Source organism: Anabrus simplex, chromosome 4, assembly GCF_040414725.1.
Source record: "Anabrus simplex isolate iqAnaSimp1 chromosome 4, ASM4041472v1, whole genome shotgun sequence".
In the NCBI taxonomy this organism is placed as follows: Eukaryota; Metazoa; Arthropoda; class Insecta; order Orthoptera; family Tettigoniidae; genus Anabrus; species Anabrus simplex.
In genome coordinates, this window is record NC_090268.1 from 376,449,414 (window position 1) to 376,470,036 (window position 20,623).

Here is a 20,623-nt window from a genome sequence, read left to right on the forward strand (position 1 = left end):
ATGTCTAATATAATCAGAAGGAATGCCTTCCCAAAGCTTACATACAATGCATGTCATTCATCTGGTATAGCTCCTCCGACCAAACCATAATCAAATAAGTACTTCAGATATTGTGCTATATCCCAACCCAATTGTCTTTAGTATGTCCCCAGAAATCTTATCAATTCCAGCCGCTTTTCTAGTTTTCAACTTTTGTATCTTAAATGTCATTGTTATCGTATGTAAATTTTAATACTTCTTTAGCCTTAGTCTCCTCCTCTATCTGGACATTATCCTTGTAGCCAACAATCTTTACATACTGCTGACTGAATACTTCTGCCTTTTGAAGATCCTCACATACGCATTTCCCTTGTTCAAGAATTATTCCTAGAATGCCCTTCTTGGAACCTGTTTCTGCCTTAAAATACCTACACACCTATACATACCCTTCCATTTTTCACTAAAATTTGTATGACTGTCAATTGTGCTTGCCATCATGTTATCCTTAGCTGCCTTCTTTGCTAGATTCAACTTTCTAGTAAGTTCCTTCAATTTCTCCTTAATTCCACAGTCATTTCTAACTCTATTTCTTTCCAGTCTGCACCTCCTTCTTAGTCTCTTTATTTCTCTATTATAATAAGGTGGGTCTTTACCATTCCTTACCATCCTTAAAGGTACAAACCTGTTCGCATTCCTCAACAATTTCTTTAAACCCATCCCAGAGTCTATTTACATTTTTATTGACTGCTTTCCACTGATCATAGTTACTTTTTAGAAAATGCCTCATGCCTGCTTTATCAGCCATATGGCACTGCCTAATCGTCCTACTTTCAAGACCTTTCTTTTTTCACATTTATTTTTAACTACGACAAAACAGCTTCAGGGTCACTAATACCATCTTTTACTTCAGTTTCTCTATAGGGTTCATCTGGTTTAATCAGCACCACATCCAAGATATTTTTCCCTCTGGTTGGTTCCATCACTTTCTGAAATCAGATGTCCTTCCCATATTAACTTGTTTGCCATTTGTTGGTCATGCTTCCTGTCGTTCGCATTACCTTCCCAATTGACATCTGGTAAATTCAGATCTCCCGCTACAATCACATTTCTTTCCATGTCGTTTCCTACATAGCTGATTATCTTATCAAATAATTCTGAATCCGTGTCAGTGCTACCCTTTCCCGGTCTGTACACTCCAAATATATCAAGTTGCCTATTATCTTTAGAAATGAGCCTTACACCTAGAATTTCATGTGTCTCATCTTTTACTTTTTCGTAGCTTACAAATTCTTCTTTCACCAGAATGAATACTCCCCCTCCCACCATTCCTATCCTATCTCTACGATACACACTTCAGTTCTGTGGGAAAATTTCTGCATCCATTATATCATTTCTCAGCCATGATTCATCTCCTATTACAATATCTGGTAAATATATATCGTTTAAATTACTTAATTCTATTCCTTTCTGTACAATACTTCTACAGTTCAAGACTAACAATTTTATGTCATCCCTATTTGATTTCCAGTTCCCTGTTCCTTTATCACCGCTCCCTAGGCCACCCCGTTTCCCTGAATGTACCCCCGTATTACCCTTCCAAACAAATTTCCTAACTTATACGTACCACTGTGGTTTAAGTGAAGGCCATCTGAGCGCAGATCCATATCTCCTACCCACCCATTAGGATCTAGAAATCTTACTCCCAGTTTCCTACATACCCACTCCATAATCCCATTTATATCCCCAATCACCCTCCAGTCAGTATCCCTCCTACACAGTATTCCACTAATAACAATCTCCGCTTTCTTAAACTTCACCCATGCTGCATTTACCAGATCTCACACATCTCCAACTATGTTGGTACTTATATCACCTTGCCTTACGTTGTTGGTACCAACGTGAAACACTACCACCTTCTCCTTCCCCTCCTCCCTCTCTTTTCCTTTCCTCAACATCTGCCTCAACCTAATTCCTGGATAACATTCTACCCTGGTTCCCTTCCCTCCACACACTTTTCCCACGTGTCTAACGATGGAATCCCCCATGACCAGAGCCTCAACCCTACCCACCTCATTTGATCCCCTCCCCTCCTGGTCAGCCCTATCTTTCCTGATAGCTGCAGAAGCTACTTCCTCCTCCCTTTTCTCCTTCCCATGACCCTGTTCCACCTGTCTTTTCCTATCCTCTACTCTACATTTCCCTTTCCTACCTTTCCCCTTCCTCCTACTTCCACACATCTCAGCAACAGTTCCCTGTCCCTCATCTTCCCCCTGTTGTTCTACCTGGAGTGACTCGTACCGATTTCGCACAGACACCTGTCCTGAATTCTGATCCTGAATAGAGCCCTCAGCCTGCAATCTCCTTCCCCTTAGAGCATTAGACCACCTGTCTTCTACAACTCCCCCCCCCCCTTTCCTTCCCGTTCCTCTTGTACACCTACTGTAACCTGTACATTGTTTGAGGGAGTCCTATCTTCCTTCCTGTCTTCTGTGAGAACAAACTCCCCAACTCCTCCCTCATATCCCTCAATGCCTCCCCACACCCATACTTCGTACACTCGCGCTCCTTAGCCATTCTTTACGGAAAAAATGAAAATAAAAATGAAATAAATTATTTGCAAAAAATAAATGAACGGAGGGATATAAACTGCTGTTAATTACTGAATGTCGAAAGGAATACAAAAGAACTGCACAATTCCAAACTGCAATTAAGCCTATCATAATTACAACAGCAGAATTTTAGTAAGAGTTTCTACGGATACCTCTACTACACCAGTACTACACAAATATTTTACAATAATAAAATAAGCACACTAAATTGTAATAGGATATTACTCGTATACTACCGTACAGTACACTACAGTAATTTTTAACTACTTTCAGACGTATCCTAATTACAATACTGGTACCGTATGTCACTACTAAGCACAAACAGAAATGAAATTTGCACGAACTACTGTACTCAAAGATTACCAACAAAGCTAAATGCTTAGACAAATTATTATTAGTACTACACTCTAATAGATACACACGAAAGATAACACACGAATATAGCAGGCAAGATATGGCACTATCTAAATATAAGATACTGTATCTACACTACAATTTTCAGCTGAAGTGTGGTTATATGAACTTTTGCCGCTGGTGGATTAGTACTATTTTCCCTACTACGCGGGACGGAGAATAAAAGTGTCCTTAAATGCTGAGAATAAGAGGTTGTCTACTATAATTTCTGTTAAAACCACGCGGGGGGCTTGAAGTACAATATTATTGGGATATAGGAATTTGATTATTAACTTTTACTCGATGAATAAACGAAGGTGGAAAGTACAAAGTATGCAGGGAACTAAGACTACAAATTATCGGAATAATGAATCAGCTGACTTTTTATTTATTTACACAACTATCATGTGCATGTAGCAACAATCGTCAACAATCCAAAAAATTGTTAAGTACCGTAATTATCCAGTGAAATTCTGCACCATCCGGTAGCGTTAGCTTATTGCCAGACAAAACTTTGTCCCCATTATCATCATTAGAGGCAGCCTCTTCTAGTAAGACACCAGCTTCGTGGAAACAGGTGCTGATTGTGGAGGATGACACCTGCTTCCAGGCAACTGAAATAAAGTCCATGGCTTGTAGCAAATTAATGGAAAGAGGTTCATTTCCTGCATCACTCAGTGTTATTAAATGTTGAACCAGCATTTTTCTATAATGCACTTTGAAATTTGCAATGATGCCCAAATCAAGCAGTTGTAGAACACTGGTACAGTTAGGAGGGAAAAATTCCACTCGGACATTCTCCAGAATGATTTGAGATGGATGTGCTGCACATCGATCCATAACAAGAAGGATCTTCTTCTGTTTCTTATTCATTTTAATGTCCAGTTTTTTCAACCACTGTTCCATTAGAAGCATAGTCATCCAAGAATTTCTGTTGGATTCATATTCTGTAGGTTTTGTTTTCACACCCTTAAAACACCTTGGATTCTTTGATTTTCCTATCACAAGTGGAGGAGGTTTGTCAGATCCATCTGCATTGGTGACAAAAAGTACTGTTACACGAATTTTACTTTTCTTCCCTCCATGGCAAGAGTTATCTTTTTCAGCTAATATTTTATTAGGAAAGAGATTGTAGAATAGGCCGGTCTCATCACAATTGCAAATGTTTGGAGGCTGATAATCGCTTAAAATATCCGGCAGAACCTCTTCTTTCTAGTGTTGCACCATGACGTCATCCACAGCTTTTGAGTCACCGCAAATTGTTCTCCCTGTGATTCCGTGACGATCTTTAAATCCTTGCAACCATCCTGATGAAGCCTTGAAATCAGCAGTGATACTCATCATTCTAGCTAAATCTGTTGCCACTAATTGGTAGAGCTGCAGTCCGCTTTTGCTGGAACCATGTGAAAAGTGCTGTCTCCAAATCTACGTACCGGTACCTTCCTTCTTGCTGACAGTTACGCTTTGCTGATTTTGAGCACAGTCTTAAGAACTCATCCAAAATAGCATTTCTTTTACTGATGACTGTACATAGCGTGGTATAAGCAATCCCTAATTCTGAAGCGATTTCAGTTTTTGTTTTGTGTGGATTAGCGTCCACTTTTCGTATAAATTTTGCTTTTTCATCTTGGGGTACCGTATAACTTTTCCTGTTCTCCATAGCTAATAAAAAGCAACTGAATGACAAAACTACTGTTCAACAGTAAACACCAGATACTGGCTCCGTGGACATTTTACTTCTCCGTTGTTCCCACGAAAGAAATTTTCATATTCAAGCAAATTTACTGTATTTTCTTTTGTCTCCACACCAAAACCGCCGACTTTGCTTGTAATGTATCTTAATCTTTGGCAGCATTGTGAAGGTAAAAAATGACAAAGGTAGAGGAGAGCGAGACAGAGAGCAAAGGGGACTCGCTCGGTTGGCCTTTGTTAAGCTGCCGGTAAGTAAGGGTCAACAATGTAACTCGGTGAAATTATTTGTGTTCTGTTTCAGCACCGAAACCCGACCACTCTATTTCCGCCTACGCCGACAAAGAGGAAATTTCGTAAATACAGTAGTTTCTTTTTAAAAACACGTGCTCATTACAATTACGCAAAACTCGGTTATATATCACTGACATTTAATACGTATAGCAGCGAATTATGTATAGACGGATTACGTAAAAATAAGGTTTAATTAACACGCTTTTAAATTATATCTTGCTAGGACCTAAAGGAAATTACGTACAAATAGGAATTACACAGAATAGAGTTACGTATAAATCTTGTTCAACTGTACTAATATAAGCAGATATTAATATAGTCTATCTTAGGTTAAGTATTGCGAATTATACTACGTGAGAATGATTGATCGGCACGGTGGAGACATCCATCCACTTTATTGAAAAGAAATCAGCCGTTGAATACAACTGTCTAATAATCTCCGTGAATCCACGACTTCAGAACAAAATAGAAATTGGAAATTAACCGGTAATGAGCTAGTCTGGATTTCTTCGTGACCCGCCCTGGATGCAGGAACGGCGCAGTATATCCCCAGAAATCTTATCAATTCCAGCTGCTTTCCTAGTTTTCAACTTTTGTATCTTATTGTAACTGCCATTCTTATCATATGTAAATTTTAATATTTCTTTAGCATTAGTCACCTCCTCTATCTGGACATTATCCTGGTAACCAACAACCTTTACATACCGCAGACTGAAAACTTCTGCCTTTTGAAGATCCTCAAATACACACTCCCCTTGTTCATTAATGATCCCTGGAAAGTCCTTCTTGGAACCTGTTTCTACCTTAAAGTACCTATACATACCCTTCCATTTTTCAATAAAATTTGTATGACTGTCAATTATGCTTGCCATCCTGTCCCCATATAGCCACCAAAATCTGGTGATGCCCCAACTAGCCAGCCACTCAGGTGTGTCCGGTCCTAACCCTCTATGAAAAATTCGAACTTTCACCGCTATTTCAGATTTTGGGAACATATACTTCTATAAACAGACATTGTATAATGGGTGAAGCTATCTACTGAATAATGGGCAACAGTTGATTTAAACCAGATCCTAATTTATTCAAAATATGCACATAAATAGTAAGGCAAATTAAACAAAAACAAATTAAACATCCCTGGATTCAATAACTGTAAAACTCATTGCGTATATGAACGTCCAAAGTCCTTTATATAATTAACACGAATATTCCCATTTACACTCGTGGATTTAAGTTCTTTAATGTTGAAGCAAAACCAAAACTGTGCTTGTATTTTATTTCTCGTTGAATGGCGTGAGTAGCTAAATTTCATGCTCACAAAACATTGTGGTGAAATCCTATCCGACCTCTACGTACATATTTAAGGGATGACTAACCCTAACTCTAAAGCTTGGTAAAATGAATCGCACTAAATAATTTCTTATGCACAAACAATATTATCAAATCACTTACATCATCCCTCGCGTGGATTTCAATTTACCACGGACACACATTATTTACAACATAAATTAAACACATGACGCACTCACAACACCTGTAAACATAATGTCAGTCTCACATACAAACCAAAATACATAATATTAACATTCAGCCATGAACGCTGTTCGCCTGTCATTCATACCAACGATGACTATCTCTGAAATGAACCTAGCGTATGCCCTTCCCAGGTCACTTACCGAAAGCACTGTCTAACTCATTAAATAAAACTGTGGGTGATGAATGCGCATGGGCCTTCGTTTATGACAATCCTTGGGATATTGACTATTCGCTTCGCCCGACCACACTAGCCCTGGCGGCATTTAACTTACACACTGGGAGATCACACACGCTCCCTAATCTCACTAACTAGGGGAATTACACTTCTCAATCTTACTATTACCTTCCCAAGGCCTGTCTGTACACTACAGTCTGATTCCACATGACTATCGTGCCATTACAATGAAGACTCTATCCACGTTTAGTTAGACCATTCTATTAATACGAAGACCAGTAAATATGAACTCTTCCTACGACAACAGGAATTATTCCCTGAAATTTACATCTGACTACTTGGTTCATTCCTAGATGCTGAATGTTAACTCTTCTCAACACACCTTTGACGGCCGAACATCTCACTGATTTAATTTAACACTTTGAATTCTCTCGATGATTCTCCTCTTGATTAGGATCGAAGAACTTAAAACATGCATGTAACAATCACTTTCATTCTCTAGCATACGTAGAAAATCACACATATCCACGCATGTCCTCATTCGTTTCAAAGCATGCATACTACTAGATTACACTAGGCCTAACATTATATTTGAAGCTTGTCTGCGCGTTTATTAAGAAAGGAAAACTATCACTGAATGAAATGTAATTATCCACATTGATTTGACCCTTATTTACAGTGTGTTTCCAAATGACATGCATTCTTACGTTAAGCTCCCACACAAAACAAGATGAAATGAGATGAAATGGGTCGATTCATTTACCAATTCTAGCTTTTACTCTTACGTTACTGGCGATTGCCTCTTTGAAAATACAAAATTCCACGAATTGAAACTACTGTTTACAAATCCCTCTAAATATCTACGTAAAGTGCTACATAATTAAAATGGTATGTTTGCTACTCAGCCTTCAGGTCACTCCTTGCTTCGGATCGGACGGCCCCATTCTGTTTAAGCCATCATTGTAGTAGGCGTAAGATGTCCAGATATCAGTTCCGTCTTCCCTGTGGTCCAGCTGCTGTTCTCCATTGTCGCGCCCTTGTCCTGGATAGGTTGCTCCTGAGGTAGCGTCTCCGGAATATCTCGTGCAATGATGTCTCGTCGGTAGCCTAGTGACACTATAAAATTACGGTCACTTTATGAGCTATGTGTAACTGAGCTCCTGAGTTTGTGTGGCTACTATAGCATGCTAGAATTTGTAATGGTATTAAATTTAGGTGCTAACATTGTCTATCTCTCCCTCTGCTCACAGTTCATGGTTCTCGCCGTTCGTTCGCGCCGCGGTCTCCCGACAGAACATTTCCCGCACTGCCGATTAACACTGTTCTGTATTTCCGGGACACGATTTGGACCTCGACGTCGGTCAAGCCCACGTTAGTCACTTTATGCGGTGAACAATAGCCTTCCACCGTCGCGCATGTTCCGATGGACTCGACTGTAAAATGGTAACTCTGATTAAGAATAACTGTTTCTCTGATTATTATTTTCTTATAAGTTCAGATAACTGCGTTCCCGGACTTTGATTCAGAGTGCCTAGACAACTCTCTGACATGAAGTAAAATGATATCTAAATATTAACACACTGTAAAAGCGTCTCAATGCATCTCTCTGTAAATATGAACGTCACCCGACAATAGGTAGAGTGTACCAGTGAGACGTCCAAAAGTAACACGAACTCGCTTGCCGATTCACAAGTACAAGAGTCTGACAATCTGTGAACGAGAAATAAACTGTTCGACGACTGATGCTAAGACCGATAACAAATACAGTAGAGACAATACGCGACACTTACGGATTTCACCTTGCTGAAATGGGAGACAATTCTACGGTGGCGCTCCTAGTGACTTGACCTGAACAAATCGCGCTAAATTCAAATATCAATGGAAGTGTATATGCGGAAGTGGATAAATAAATTACGTCTAGAAAGAAAGTGGTATTGAGATATTAACTTCGAAGTTGCTAAAGCAATTCTGGATAAATGAATGAAGAATTATTTAAAAGGTTATTATTCAAAGACTGAAATTGGACACATAAACAAGATATGAAATGGGCTGCTGTGAAATGGCTTGATCTTTCATTTATGCGTTACTTTTTTAGCTTTAGCATTCCTGTCTGAACTTTTACGGTTGGATTTGTCTTTTTTCTCATTTAAAAATATTGTATGATCACATTAAGACACTTGTCAATAAAAATATCGGCACATTCCTTACACATATGATGCAATGATTTAACATTTAAAAGCTGGACAATTTTCCTCTTAACATGAAGCCTACTAACAGAAAGAAAAACTATAAAATTCCGGCTTTAATCTGAGAAGAGGGATTAAAGAAAGAAAAGTATGAAAATGTTGTCGATAGTGATGCTTTGAGGAATATTTGCGTACAATTAGAGTAAAAATGTAACATACCCTTGGCTGTATAGTCGAGGATTTTTAAAGTCGCTGGCATGGAAATGATCTGAACAGATCTTATAATTCTTATATAAGCGTAACGTTCCTTCTTTCTTGTACACCTTATCCAAATCACTTCTGTGACATTTCAAAACCCACAGATTACACCTACAACAACACATCGGTATTGAAGGTTAACTGCTGCACTATACAATAAAATATGCATATTGCATTTTATGCCAGTTAAAATATGGGTCGAGCAGGTCAGAAGATTATGAAGTACTATAAAAATCTCTGTCACTGGAAGAATATATATGCAAACACAATATTACTTACATGTTCTTGTCACGAGGGAACCTGAAGAACGACCGCACATTTTTCTCTACTTCGTAATTACTGCAGCCAAACACAGCACATACCTTTCCCCTCATGTTGAGAGGAGATATCAAGGAATGACACACGCTACTATTTAATTATGTCAGCTCACTGAAAACGCATAAATAACACCAAAAAGTTCACACAAAAATACACGTGCTCTTATGAGAGAATCAGTACTGTTCAGGTCTATCCGCTAGAGTGAGCTCCAATAGCTGTCCCTCAATATCTCGCTCAGTGTGTCGTATTGTCTCTACTGTATTTGCCGATAGTACAGACGTGCACATTAATGGTGTCCCGACATAAACAATCAACACTGCCCCACTCCAGTACCTACTGAAAAGAAGGGGAGACAGTGAAGGGGTAATGTTGAAGGCCCATCCAGTACACAACATGGGGGAAGAGAGTGAAGAGGTAGTGTCGAAAGCACAATGACTCACCTTTTCGCTTAACGCATTGCTGTATGGACTGCATGCATACAGCCCACTACAAGACTTCGTTGTGATCGAATGGAGGATGTATTGAAGTACAGCATTAGGTTACCTACTCGTCCGGCCCGCGGTGTACGGGGCAACGCGTCCGACCGCCCCGGGTTCGATTCCAGGCAGGGTCAGGGGGTTTTAATTGTAAATGATTATATCCCTGGCCTGGGGACTGCGTGTTTGTGTCGTCCTTAACGTTTCTTACATTCAACACTCAACACTTCCGCAATTCCAATTACATGCAGGTTCATATATTGTGCAAGTAGGAGCAAAAGAACTCTATAGGTCGACGTCCTGAACAAATAGCATTTTAACATAAAAATAAAAAAGTAACCTACTCTGATAATTACAGTATTAAGAGGTAAATGAGGTTTTTAACCAACAAGTATTTTATACTAGTTAGGAATATTTTGTAGCTGTGTTATATCGGGTCTACCAATCCTTCTTCACCTCGTTCTTGCCATATTTCTATCCATCTCCAAACTGTCTTAAGACTGCATGGTATTGCTTGTGGTATTGCTTGGGGGACCATGTGAGCCTTCCACATGCCAATAATACGTCCTCAATTCACCTGTGATAGGATAGGAGCCATCTTATTATAATGTTACAGTATAACGCCGGAATACACACACTGTGTATTCAGCACTACCTGTTCACTCCCTTCCCCTCCTTTTCAGTACTGGAGTGGCCTTTCAATACTATCCCTTTACTCTCTCCCCTCCTCTTCAGTACTGGAGTGGGGCAGTGTTGATTGTTTATGTCGGGACACCATTAATGTGCGTGCGTGTACTAAGAATTCTGATGTCGATAAGACTACAACTGCAATTACAATACCACTAAGGATTAAAGAGTGCCTTTCCAGGTCCTGCGCGGCTAAATTTATCATAGGAAAACTTAAAACGGTCCACCTTTTCAATACAAAATGTTATAGTTTATTTATAACATGTATTTGTACTTGGAACTAGTTTCAACGCTGATTTGCGTCATCATCAGCCAAAATGTGGGAATAGGCAAGCATTTAGGCATTTATATTACACAAGGCGTTACATTAAACAATACACATCTTACAAGGAGATAAAAACAGGGACGAGTATAGAAACAAATGAATCGTTGAGAAAACAAAAGTTATACATATTAAAAATAACCTTGACCACACATCTTGCAGTGCGAAAGTGTTCTTCTTGAATGATTCCTGAATATAAAACACACGTGCACACATTTCTGAAGAGCCAGCAGGCAGGACAAAGTAAAGTGAAACCTTAAGAGTTCTCATTTTCTGTGTTCTGACTAACTAATGAAGTCTCCCTTGAGTTCCTGATAAACATACAAAACAGGAAATTCTCCTTCACTCTCAACAATAGCTATAAAGACCAACGGTAAAATTTCATTTTAAATATTGTGCAGAGACGTGAAAGCATGATTTTGAACATGATATAACTCCTTCATATAACCCAGTTTTTTACACAAGGTGTTACATTAAATAATACACATCTTACGAGGAGATAAAAACAGGGACGAATGTAGAAACACATGCATCGTTGAGAAAGCAAAGTTATACATATTAAAAATAAGCTTAACCACACAACTTGCAGTGCGAAAATATTTGCCTTGAATGATTCCTGAATACAAAACGCACGCGCACACACTTCTAAACAGCCAGCAGGCGGGGAAAAAATAAGGTGAAATCTTAAGAGTTCTTCTGAGAAGAGTTCATCATTCTTTCTATGATCTGACTAACTAATGAAGTCTCCCTTGAGTTCCTGATAAACATACACAACAGGAAATTAAACAATACACATCTTACAAGGAGATGAAAACAGGGAAAGTTATACATATTAAAAATAACCTTAACCACACATCTTGTAGTGCGAAAATATTCGTCTTGAATGATTCCTGAATACAAAACACACGCGCACACATTTCTGAAGAGCCAGCAGGCAGGAAAAAGTAAAGTGAAACCTTAAGAGTTCTTCTGAGAAGAGTTCATCATTTTTTCTATGTTCCGACTAACTAATGAAGTCTCCCTTGAGTTCCTGATAAACATACACAACAGGAAATTCTCCTTCACTCTCAACAATAGCTATAAAGACCAACGGTAAATTTCATTTTAAATATTGTGCAGAGACGTGAAAGCATGATCTTGAATATAATATAACTCCTTCATTTAACCCGATTTTTACACAAGGTGTTACATTAAACAATACACATCTTACGAGGAGATAAAAACAGGGACGAATGTAGAAACAAATGCATCGTTGAGAAAGCAAAAATTATACATATTAAAAATAAGCTTAACCACACAACTTGCAGTGCGAAAATATTTGCCTTGAGTGATTCCTGAATACAAGACGCACGCGCACACATTTCTAAAGAGCCAGCAGGCAGGAAAAAGTAAGGTGAAACCTTAAGAGTTCTTCTGAGAAGAGTTCATCATTCTTTCTATGTTCCGACACCACAATACACCACAAATACTGGCACAGTCATCCTCCAAACTCTCAACAACGTATTCCTTATCACCTATTTTATATTCTTGTCGAGCTGAATACCGGACCTGTGAAGATTACAAGATTATTTTGTGCATCTACAGAATGGTGTGTTAATGAAGCTATGTAATATAGAGAGAGACTTTCAAATGTGGTTAAATGAAGAAGTTATATCATATTCAAGATCATTCTTTCACATCTCTGCACAGTATTTAAAATACAATTTACCGTTGGTCTTTTATAGCTATTGTTGATAGTTAAGGAGAATTTCCTGTTGTGTACGTTTATCAGGATCTCAAGGGAGACTTCACTAGTTAGTCGGAACATAGAAAGAATGATGAACTCTTCTCAGAAGAACTCTTAAGGTTTCACCTTACTTTTTCCTGCCTGCTGGCTCTTTAGAAATGTGTGCGCGTGCGTCTTGTATTCAGGAATCACTCAAGGCAAATATTTTTGCACTGCAAGTTGTGTGGTTAAGCTTATTTTTAATATGTATAATTTTTGCTTTCTCAACGATGCATTTGTTTCTACATTCGTCCCTGTTTTTATCTCCTCGTAAGATGTGTATTGTTTAATGTAACACCTTGTGTAAAAAATCGGGTTAAATGAAGGAGTTATATTATATTCAAGATCATGCTTTCACGTCTCTGCACAATATTTAAAATGAAATTTACCGTTGGTCTTTATAGCTATTGTTGAGAGTGAAGGAGAATTTCCTGTTGTGTATGTTTATCAGGAACTCAAGGGAGACTTCATTAATTAGTCGGAACATAGAAAAAATGATGAACTCTTCTCAGAAGAACTCTTAAGGTTTCACTTTACTTTTTCCTGCCTGCTGGCTCTTCAGAAATGTGTGCGCGTGTGTTTTGTATTCAGGAATCATTCAAGACGAATATTTTCGCACTACAAGATGTGTGGTTAAGGTTATTTTTAATATGTATAACTTTCCCTGTTTTCATCTCCTTGTAAGATGTGTATTGTTTAATTTCCTGTTGTGTATGTTTATCAGGAACTCAAGGGAGACTTCATTAGTTAGTCAGATCATAGAAAGAATGATGAACTCTTCTCAGAAGAACTCTTAAGATTTCACCTTATTTTTTCCCCGCCTGCTGGCTGTTTAGAAGTGTGTGCGCGTGCGTTTTGTATTCAGGAATCATTCAAGGCAAATATTTTCGCACTGCAAGTTGTGTGGTTAAGCTTATTTTTAATATGTATAACTTTGCTTTCTCAACGATGCATGTGTTTCTACATTCGTCCCTGTTTTTATCTCCTCGTAAGATGTGTTTTATTTAATGTAACACCTTGTGTAAAAAACTGGGTTATATGAAGGAGTTATATCATGTTCAAAATCATGCTTTCACGTCTCTGCACAATATTTAAAATGAAATTTTACCGTTGGTCTTTATAGCTATTGTTGAGAGTGAAGGAGAATTTCCTGTTTTGTATGTTTATCAGGAACTCAAGGGAGACTTCATTAGTTAGTCAGAACACAGAAAAATGAGAACTCTTAAGGTTTCACTTTACTTTGTCCTGCCTGCTGGCTCTTCAGAAATGTGTGCACGTGTGTTTTATATTCAGGAATCATTCAAGAAGAACACTTTCGCACTGCAAGATGTGTGGTTAAGATTATTTTTAATATGTAAAACTTTTGTTTTCTCAACGATTCATTTGTTTCTATACTCGTTCCTGTTTTTATCTCCTTGTAAGATGTGTATTGTTTAATGTAACGCCTTGTGTAATATAAATGCCTAAATGCTTGCCTATTTCCACATTTTGGCTGATGATGACGCAAATCAGCGTTGAAACTAGTTCCAAGTACAAATACATGTTATAAATAAACTATAACATTTTGTATTGAAAAGTTGGACCGTTTTAAGTTTTCCTATCATCCTTTCTCAGTTCAATACGGACAAAAATGAAATTCCTAGGTTTAAATAAATTTATCAACTCGGTTTTCTCCCTCCAGTATATTCTTCACTTTGGTTTCTCTTGGCCTCAACCAATCCTACAGGGATAATTTACATGACACTTTTCCTCATTGGCTGGTCATTTGTGACTCCTTGCCCTGAATTTGATTCTTCCCCTGTTACTGCGTGCTAGGGTTAGACTTTCTACTATTGTTCGAGCTTGGCCATATTTTCTGGGCCTCCAATCTGTCTTTTTGACGTTAGTTCAGATCTGTTGTGAATGTATCACTTGGCTCAATTGCGTTCCTTTTCAATTGTTTTTATGACACTTCCGTCACACTACTTTTAACTGTAAAGCTGGATATTGAGTGTATTGTTTCCTCCTGTTCCATTGTCTTTCCTCGCCCCCAACTCTTTTTGTTGTTCTTCCCAGTCAGTCCTCGGGATAATTTATGGCAGGGTTGGCATTTAACCTCTCATTGAAAACACTTGCACGTCAACTCTAGGCTCTCTCTCTGTTTGCTGTATAAGATTTATTTCCTTGTCCATTCTTTATAGAATAAATATAATTGATGCCAAGATACGCTTTTACTGAGCTCGTATTGAAAACAGGCGCAATCCCATGAGGGTTTTTTTACCTGTTCCCCTATCGGGTGTGCCCCAGGTGGCGGATAGGGGGGCCCTCCAGACTTGTCTGAGGGAAATAAAATACCCTCTTGCGGATCAAAAACAGGTATTGCCAGAAAAATTCTTGAGGCATTGTGATTGTTACTAGCCCAAGTCAAGGCTTGGAACTGGAGGCCTCGCCCACACATGCTAAAGAGGCATCAATGGTTCCCCCACGTGGGTGATATGGTGGTTCAGGTGAAGTGGGGCAGGTGATTGAGGTGAAGGCTCACTGCAGGGTGCTGTAACCAACACATCACTCTACGTAGCCTGGACGAGCCATGGGTTGGGAAAGTCATGGCTGTGAACTCAGTCTTGAAAATGCAAATGGAAACCACGTGAGTAGGCCTACTGAAGGGAGAACAAACCTGGCTAGGTTTGGGGCAGGGGCGGACCGCTTGATGGACGACTGAGGGGTGTGGTCTCTGCGACAAAGAGCCTGAGTTGTGGGAGAACAATGTCTGGCTGTATGCCTCACCACGGATGGTGAGAACGATGCTCAGGACCCTAGAAGGGGCAAAAACCCTACGATTGAATGAAATGTGGATGCTTATAAAGAACCAGTTTCAAAAACTTCGACATCAAGGGAAGCCATGGAAACTCCAGTAGAGCAGACCCAGGAGCAAGCCCAAGATGAAAAAATGGAAACAGAAGTCCCAGTTGGACAGGCTGTCGCTGACACAAAACAAGAAATGGCAACAGAAGCTCTAGTAGAGCAGACTGCTACCACAAGCAAACCAGGAACGTCCATAGAGACAGAACTGAAGATTTCTGCATCGAAAATCAACATATTTCATATCGACAGACCACCTCACAACAGTGCATATTACAAGGAAAGGAAGAGAACGAGAAAAGAAGCCAAAATAGCAGCTAGAACTTGGACAGAGGAGAAGCCAAGGAACAGGGATCGGCGAGAGGCTATCCCTCCGACAACGTCCAAAAGGCCAAGGTCGAGATATAGTACGCCATCAAGTTTGGTTACAAAACCGCCTGCCAAGAAAGAGAAAGAAGAGACGGTCATGCCCTTTTTGGAAAGACTAACTCCAATCAAGATAGCAGTAATACCTGAAACCTTTCCAGATGGGAAACTGAAGAAGGAGGACATGAAGGAACTTTCACCTGCTCCGATAGTGCAAATGAAACCGCTGTCAGACAGATGCCTTCCAGGCTTTCTCAAGTCTCCAAGGCTGGAAAGTGGAGCAATGGTACTGATCTGTGCAAATCCAGAAACTAAAAGCTGGCTGGAACAGACAGTGGCCAATTGCAACCCTTGAAAAGGGGAGAATTTGGAGGTGGCAGAAGCCAAGAAGGTGCTGAATATTACAAAGGTCATCACCAAGTTTCCTCCTCCACCTGACAAGATGAAGGTTGTCAGGATACATCAGCATGACACCAAACTTCCGACAAAAGAGTGGAGAGTACTGAATGAAACAACTACTGATGACACAGGAAGGACAATTGTTTTGGCTCTTAATGAAAGAGATTTTGAAGAGCTCAAGAAGAGAGGCCTTAAGGCCAAGCTTGGACTTGGGCAGATCAAATTTCAAGTAATTAAGGGAAAAATAAAACACAGCATTGGCAAGGATGGTACTGAAAGTTCTACAGGCCAACCTACAACATAAAAGGTCAGCTGTTGCCAATTTCGTCAGGAAGTTCAATTCTGAGGCTATCGATGTGATTCTTATACAAGAGCCATGGGTAGTTAAGGGCAGAGTAGCAGGAGTGGTGGAATCTGGAAGTAAGCTAATGTACAATACTACACTGAATATGCTTAGAACAGGTTTACTTGTGAGCAGAAAACTGAAATGCCTTCTGTTGCAGGAACATTGTTCAAAGGACTTAGTGGCGGACAAGATAAAACTTGGAAATTGAGAAGTTCCCAGAGAAATAACCATAGGCTCTGCGTACCTACCGTATGACTCAACTAATCTGCCCCCATCAGAAGAAGTTGAGAACCTAATTTGCAACGCAACGAGGAAAGCCGAACACCTAGTCCTTGGAGCAAATGCAAATTCACACCACACGGCATGGGGCAGCATGAACTGCAATGCAAGAGGTGAGTCTTTACTAGAGTTTATTATTGGAACTGAGTTGATGATACTAAACCTAGGAAACAAGCCTACATTTATAAATAAAAAATGTAGGGAGGTAACAGACATTACACGCATATTGCAAACTTTATTAAAGACTGGAAGGCGCTGGAGGAACCATCATTGGCAGACCACCAGCACATCCAATTTGCAATAGATGCGAGACTATGTGGGATTGAGATGTACAAAGACCCGAAATGAGCTAACTGGGGTAGATACAGGGAAGTTCTAGGGAAGGCTGTACAAAAAATTCCAACTAATGTGAGAGGACAAAAAGAAATGGATGAGGCAGTGGAACTATTAGAAAAGGCCATTATAGACTCATTCCATGACAACTGTCCTCTCAAAGAAAAGAAAACCACCAAAAAATAAGGTGGTGGAACAACAAACTAGCCAAAATGGAAAAAGAGGTTAGGATGTTGTATAGAATATCATCTAGAAATGATATGTGGGATATCATAGGAAACTCACTGAGTATAACCTAGAGATATGGAAAGAAAAAGAAAATCTTGGAGAATGTTCTGTGAGATAGTGGAATCACACTCTGAAACAGCAAGGTTCCAGAAGGTTCTGAAAGCAACCCATATAAATCAGGTGGGGGCACCAGAGAAACCAGATGGGTTGTTTACTCAGGCGGGGAAGGACACGCTGAAGATGCTAATGGTGTGTCCCTTTCCTGAGGCTGAGGAGATGACAGAAGAAGAAACGGTTGGAACAGAGACTGGAGCTCAAAGAGCAGACTAGAACTTTGCCAACAGAATAATAAAGCACAACCATTTAAAATGGGCAATCAACATGTTTCACCCTATAAAGGATCTGGGGCCAGACGAGATACTTTCGATACTCCTACAGGAAGGATGGGAGATACTCGTCAATGCCCTGATGGACCTCTTCAGAGCTAGTCTACGTGCCAAAATCATAGTCTGAAGCTAAAGCAGTATTCATACCTAAACCTTAGAGGGAAAACTGTGCCCAAGACAAAGCATACAGACCATTATGTTTAACCTCCTTCATGCTGAAAGCAACGGAGAAAATTCTGGATAAATATATCAGAACGGTGCTACTGAACTCAACGTTACATGAAAATCAGTTTGCATATAGCCCTAGCAGATCCACTAAAGTAGCACTCCAGCAGTTGGTTTGTAAACTAGAGGAAAGCCTAGAATATAAAGAAATTGCACTGGCGGCATTTTATAGGTATAGAAGGAGCCTTCAGCAATATAACCTATGACTCTATGATCAAAGCATTGGAAAAGAACAAGGTGAGTAAACCCGTCATCAAATGGATTAAATCCAGGTTAGACTGAAGGAAGATAAAAACAACCCTGTTTGAAGAAAGGCTGACAGTTAGGGCCTTCTGAGGCTGTGCTCAGGGAGGAGTTCTTTTGCCTCTGCTGTGGAACCTTGTGGTGAACAAAATCATAGCTGTGCTGAATGATGAGGGTGTCTATAAACAAGGATACACAGATGATCTAGTGATTGTGGTACAAGGTAAGGTGATGAGTGTTATCCAGGACCTCATGCAAAGATCACTCAACTTTGTGGAGAACTGATGTCGGGAAGAACAACTATCAGTCAACCCGAACAAGATAACTCTGGTCCCTTTTACAAGAAGGAGAAAATTAGAGGGAAAGAGATCACTGAAGCTCTTTGGGCAAAATATATATGTGGAAGAACAGGCACTGGACCTAGGTGTAGTGTTAGATAAAAATCTAACCTGGAATCCACATATAGAAAGGAACATAACCCAGGCCAAGAACTTGCTGTATGCATGTAAAAGAGCTGTCGGGAAGACATGTGGCCTAAGACCATCAGTGGTAATGTGGATATATATAATGATCACTAGAACGTTGATGCCCTATGCTGCAATCAACTGGTGGCAGAAAATAAGCCAAGGAAAAGTTAGTAGTAAATTGGATAGCCTACAGAGAATGGCATGCATAACCATAACTGGGGCTATGAGAACTACACCGACAGAAGCCTTGAATAGTTTACTAGACCTCCCATCTCCATGTAACTTCATAAAAGTACAGGCTAGAATGAGTTCACATAGATTGGCACAATCAGAGTGCTGGAATGCACAAAGACCCGATCTAGGACACTGTAAAATTAACAGAGTAACAATAGAGGAAGTTCTACACATGCCTTCTGATCATATGATACCAAAGTACAATTCTGAAAAACTGTTGGAGACCCACATAATAAAAAAAAAGAAAACTGGGATATCAACAAATGGAATACTGAAAAAGAAGATATAGTGTGGTGGACTGATGGCTCAAAGACTGTGGATGGCACAGGAGGAGGGATTAACAGGGGAAGACCTGAGAAATCAATCCAGATGAGCCTGGGCAGACGCACTACAGTCTTTCAAGCTGAAATGATAACTATCACAACGTGTCTTGAAGAAAATCTGAAAATGAACTTTAGGAATAAGAACATTTTCATTGTTACAGACAGCCAAGCGGCCATTAAGGCACTAGTGGCAGACCGGATAATATCCAGAATTGTCTGGTATTGCCACAGACTTCTCCTGAAGCTCTCAAAGTACAACATTGTCAAAATAATATGGGTACCAGGGCATGCAGGCATAGAAGAAAATGAAAAGGCAGATAAACAGGCCAAGAAAGGGGCAGAAAGACATTTTGTAGACCCAGAACTTGTATGTGGGATTTCCTATGGACAAGCCTGACACTACATAGGAAAATGGGTACAAAAGTAACAAATGGAAAACTGGAAAAATACTCCAGGATGCAGGCTTGCAAAGGAATTGATAAAAGGACCAAACAACAAGCATACTAAAGAACTGTTCAAACTCAGCAGAGAAAATATAAGATGGGTAGTAGGACTGTTGACAGGACACTGCCATTTGAAAAAAGACCTACATAGAACTGGAGTAATAAGGGACAACATATGTAGGAAATGCAATGAAGCAGAGGAATCAACTGAACACATACTTTTCGAATGTGAGGCACTGGGTAGAATCAGACTCTCCAATCTAGGACTACGAGGTGATGAGAGAGAAAAAAATACAAGAAGACCCAATAAGAACAACCTGCAGCTTTGTGAAGGGCGCAGGTATATCTAGGTGGGAATGAAGGAAAAACGTGGTAGCAAAACATAACGAACCCGAGTCACCTGGCCCAATACGCTGAACAAAGAAGGAAATATAAATCACTAATCAAGAAAACAAGAACGGAGTACATTGAGGAAGATGCCAGGAGATGTGCTGCAAACGCCCAAAATGACCCATTCCTAGTGCTTAGGAAACAAAAAACTTCAGCAACAAATAATATCTCAATGGAGTCATGGGAAAACCATTTCAAAAGCATTCTCAACCTCCAACACCGATCAACAGCTTTTGAATTAACTTCAGTAACAATGACGGGAAATCACATCCCCATAACGAGGCAGGAAATATATAATACAATAACAACAGCAAAAAATGGAAAGGCCCCCGGCCCAGACAGCATGTGCACAGAACACCTGAAAGACTCTCTAACTGTCATGCTAGACTACTGGGTAGAACTATTCAACACATGCATGCACACTGGGGAAATT

At 39.7% G+C, this 20,623-nt stretch overlaps 1 protein-coding gene across 2 annotated transcripts in view; it reads left to right on the plus strand.

The window, feature by feature from the left end:
* Positions 1 to 20,623, plus strand: part of LOC136872738 (arrestin domain-containing protein 2) — a 192,872-nt gene that overhangs the window by 83,214 nt on the left and 89,035 nt on the right. Inside the window, exon 3 of one of the 2 annotated variants that reach the window (XM_067146568.2) lies at positions 16,797 to 17,031. The exons of the other annotated variant lie outside the window; for it this stretch is intronic. Coding sequence (XP_067002669.2) covers positions 17,013 to 17,031 — 19 coding nt within the window. The 5' untranslated portion in view covers positions 16,797 to 17,012. The remainder of the gene's footprint in view (positions 1 to 16,796; positions 17,032 to 20,623) is intronic. 2 annotated transcript variants of the gene reach the window in all.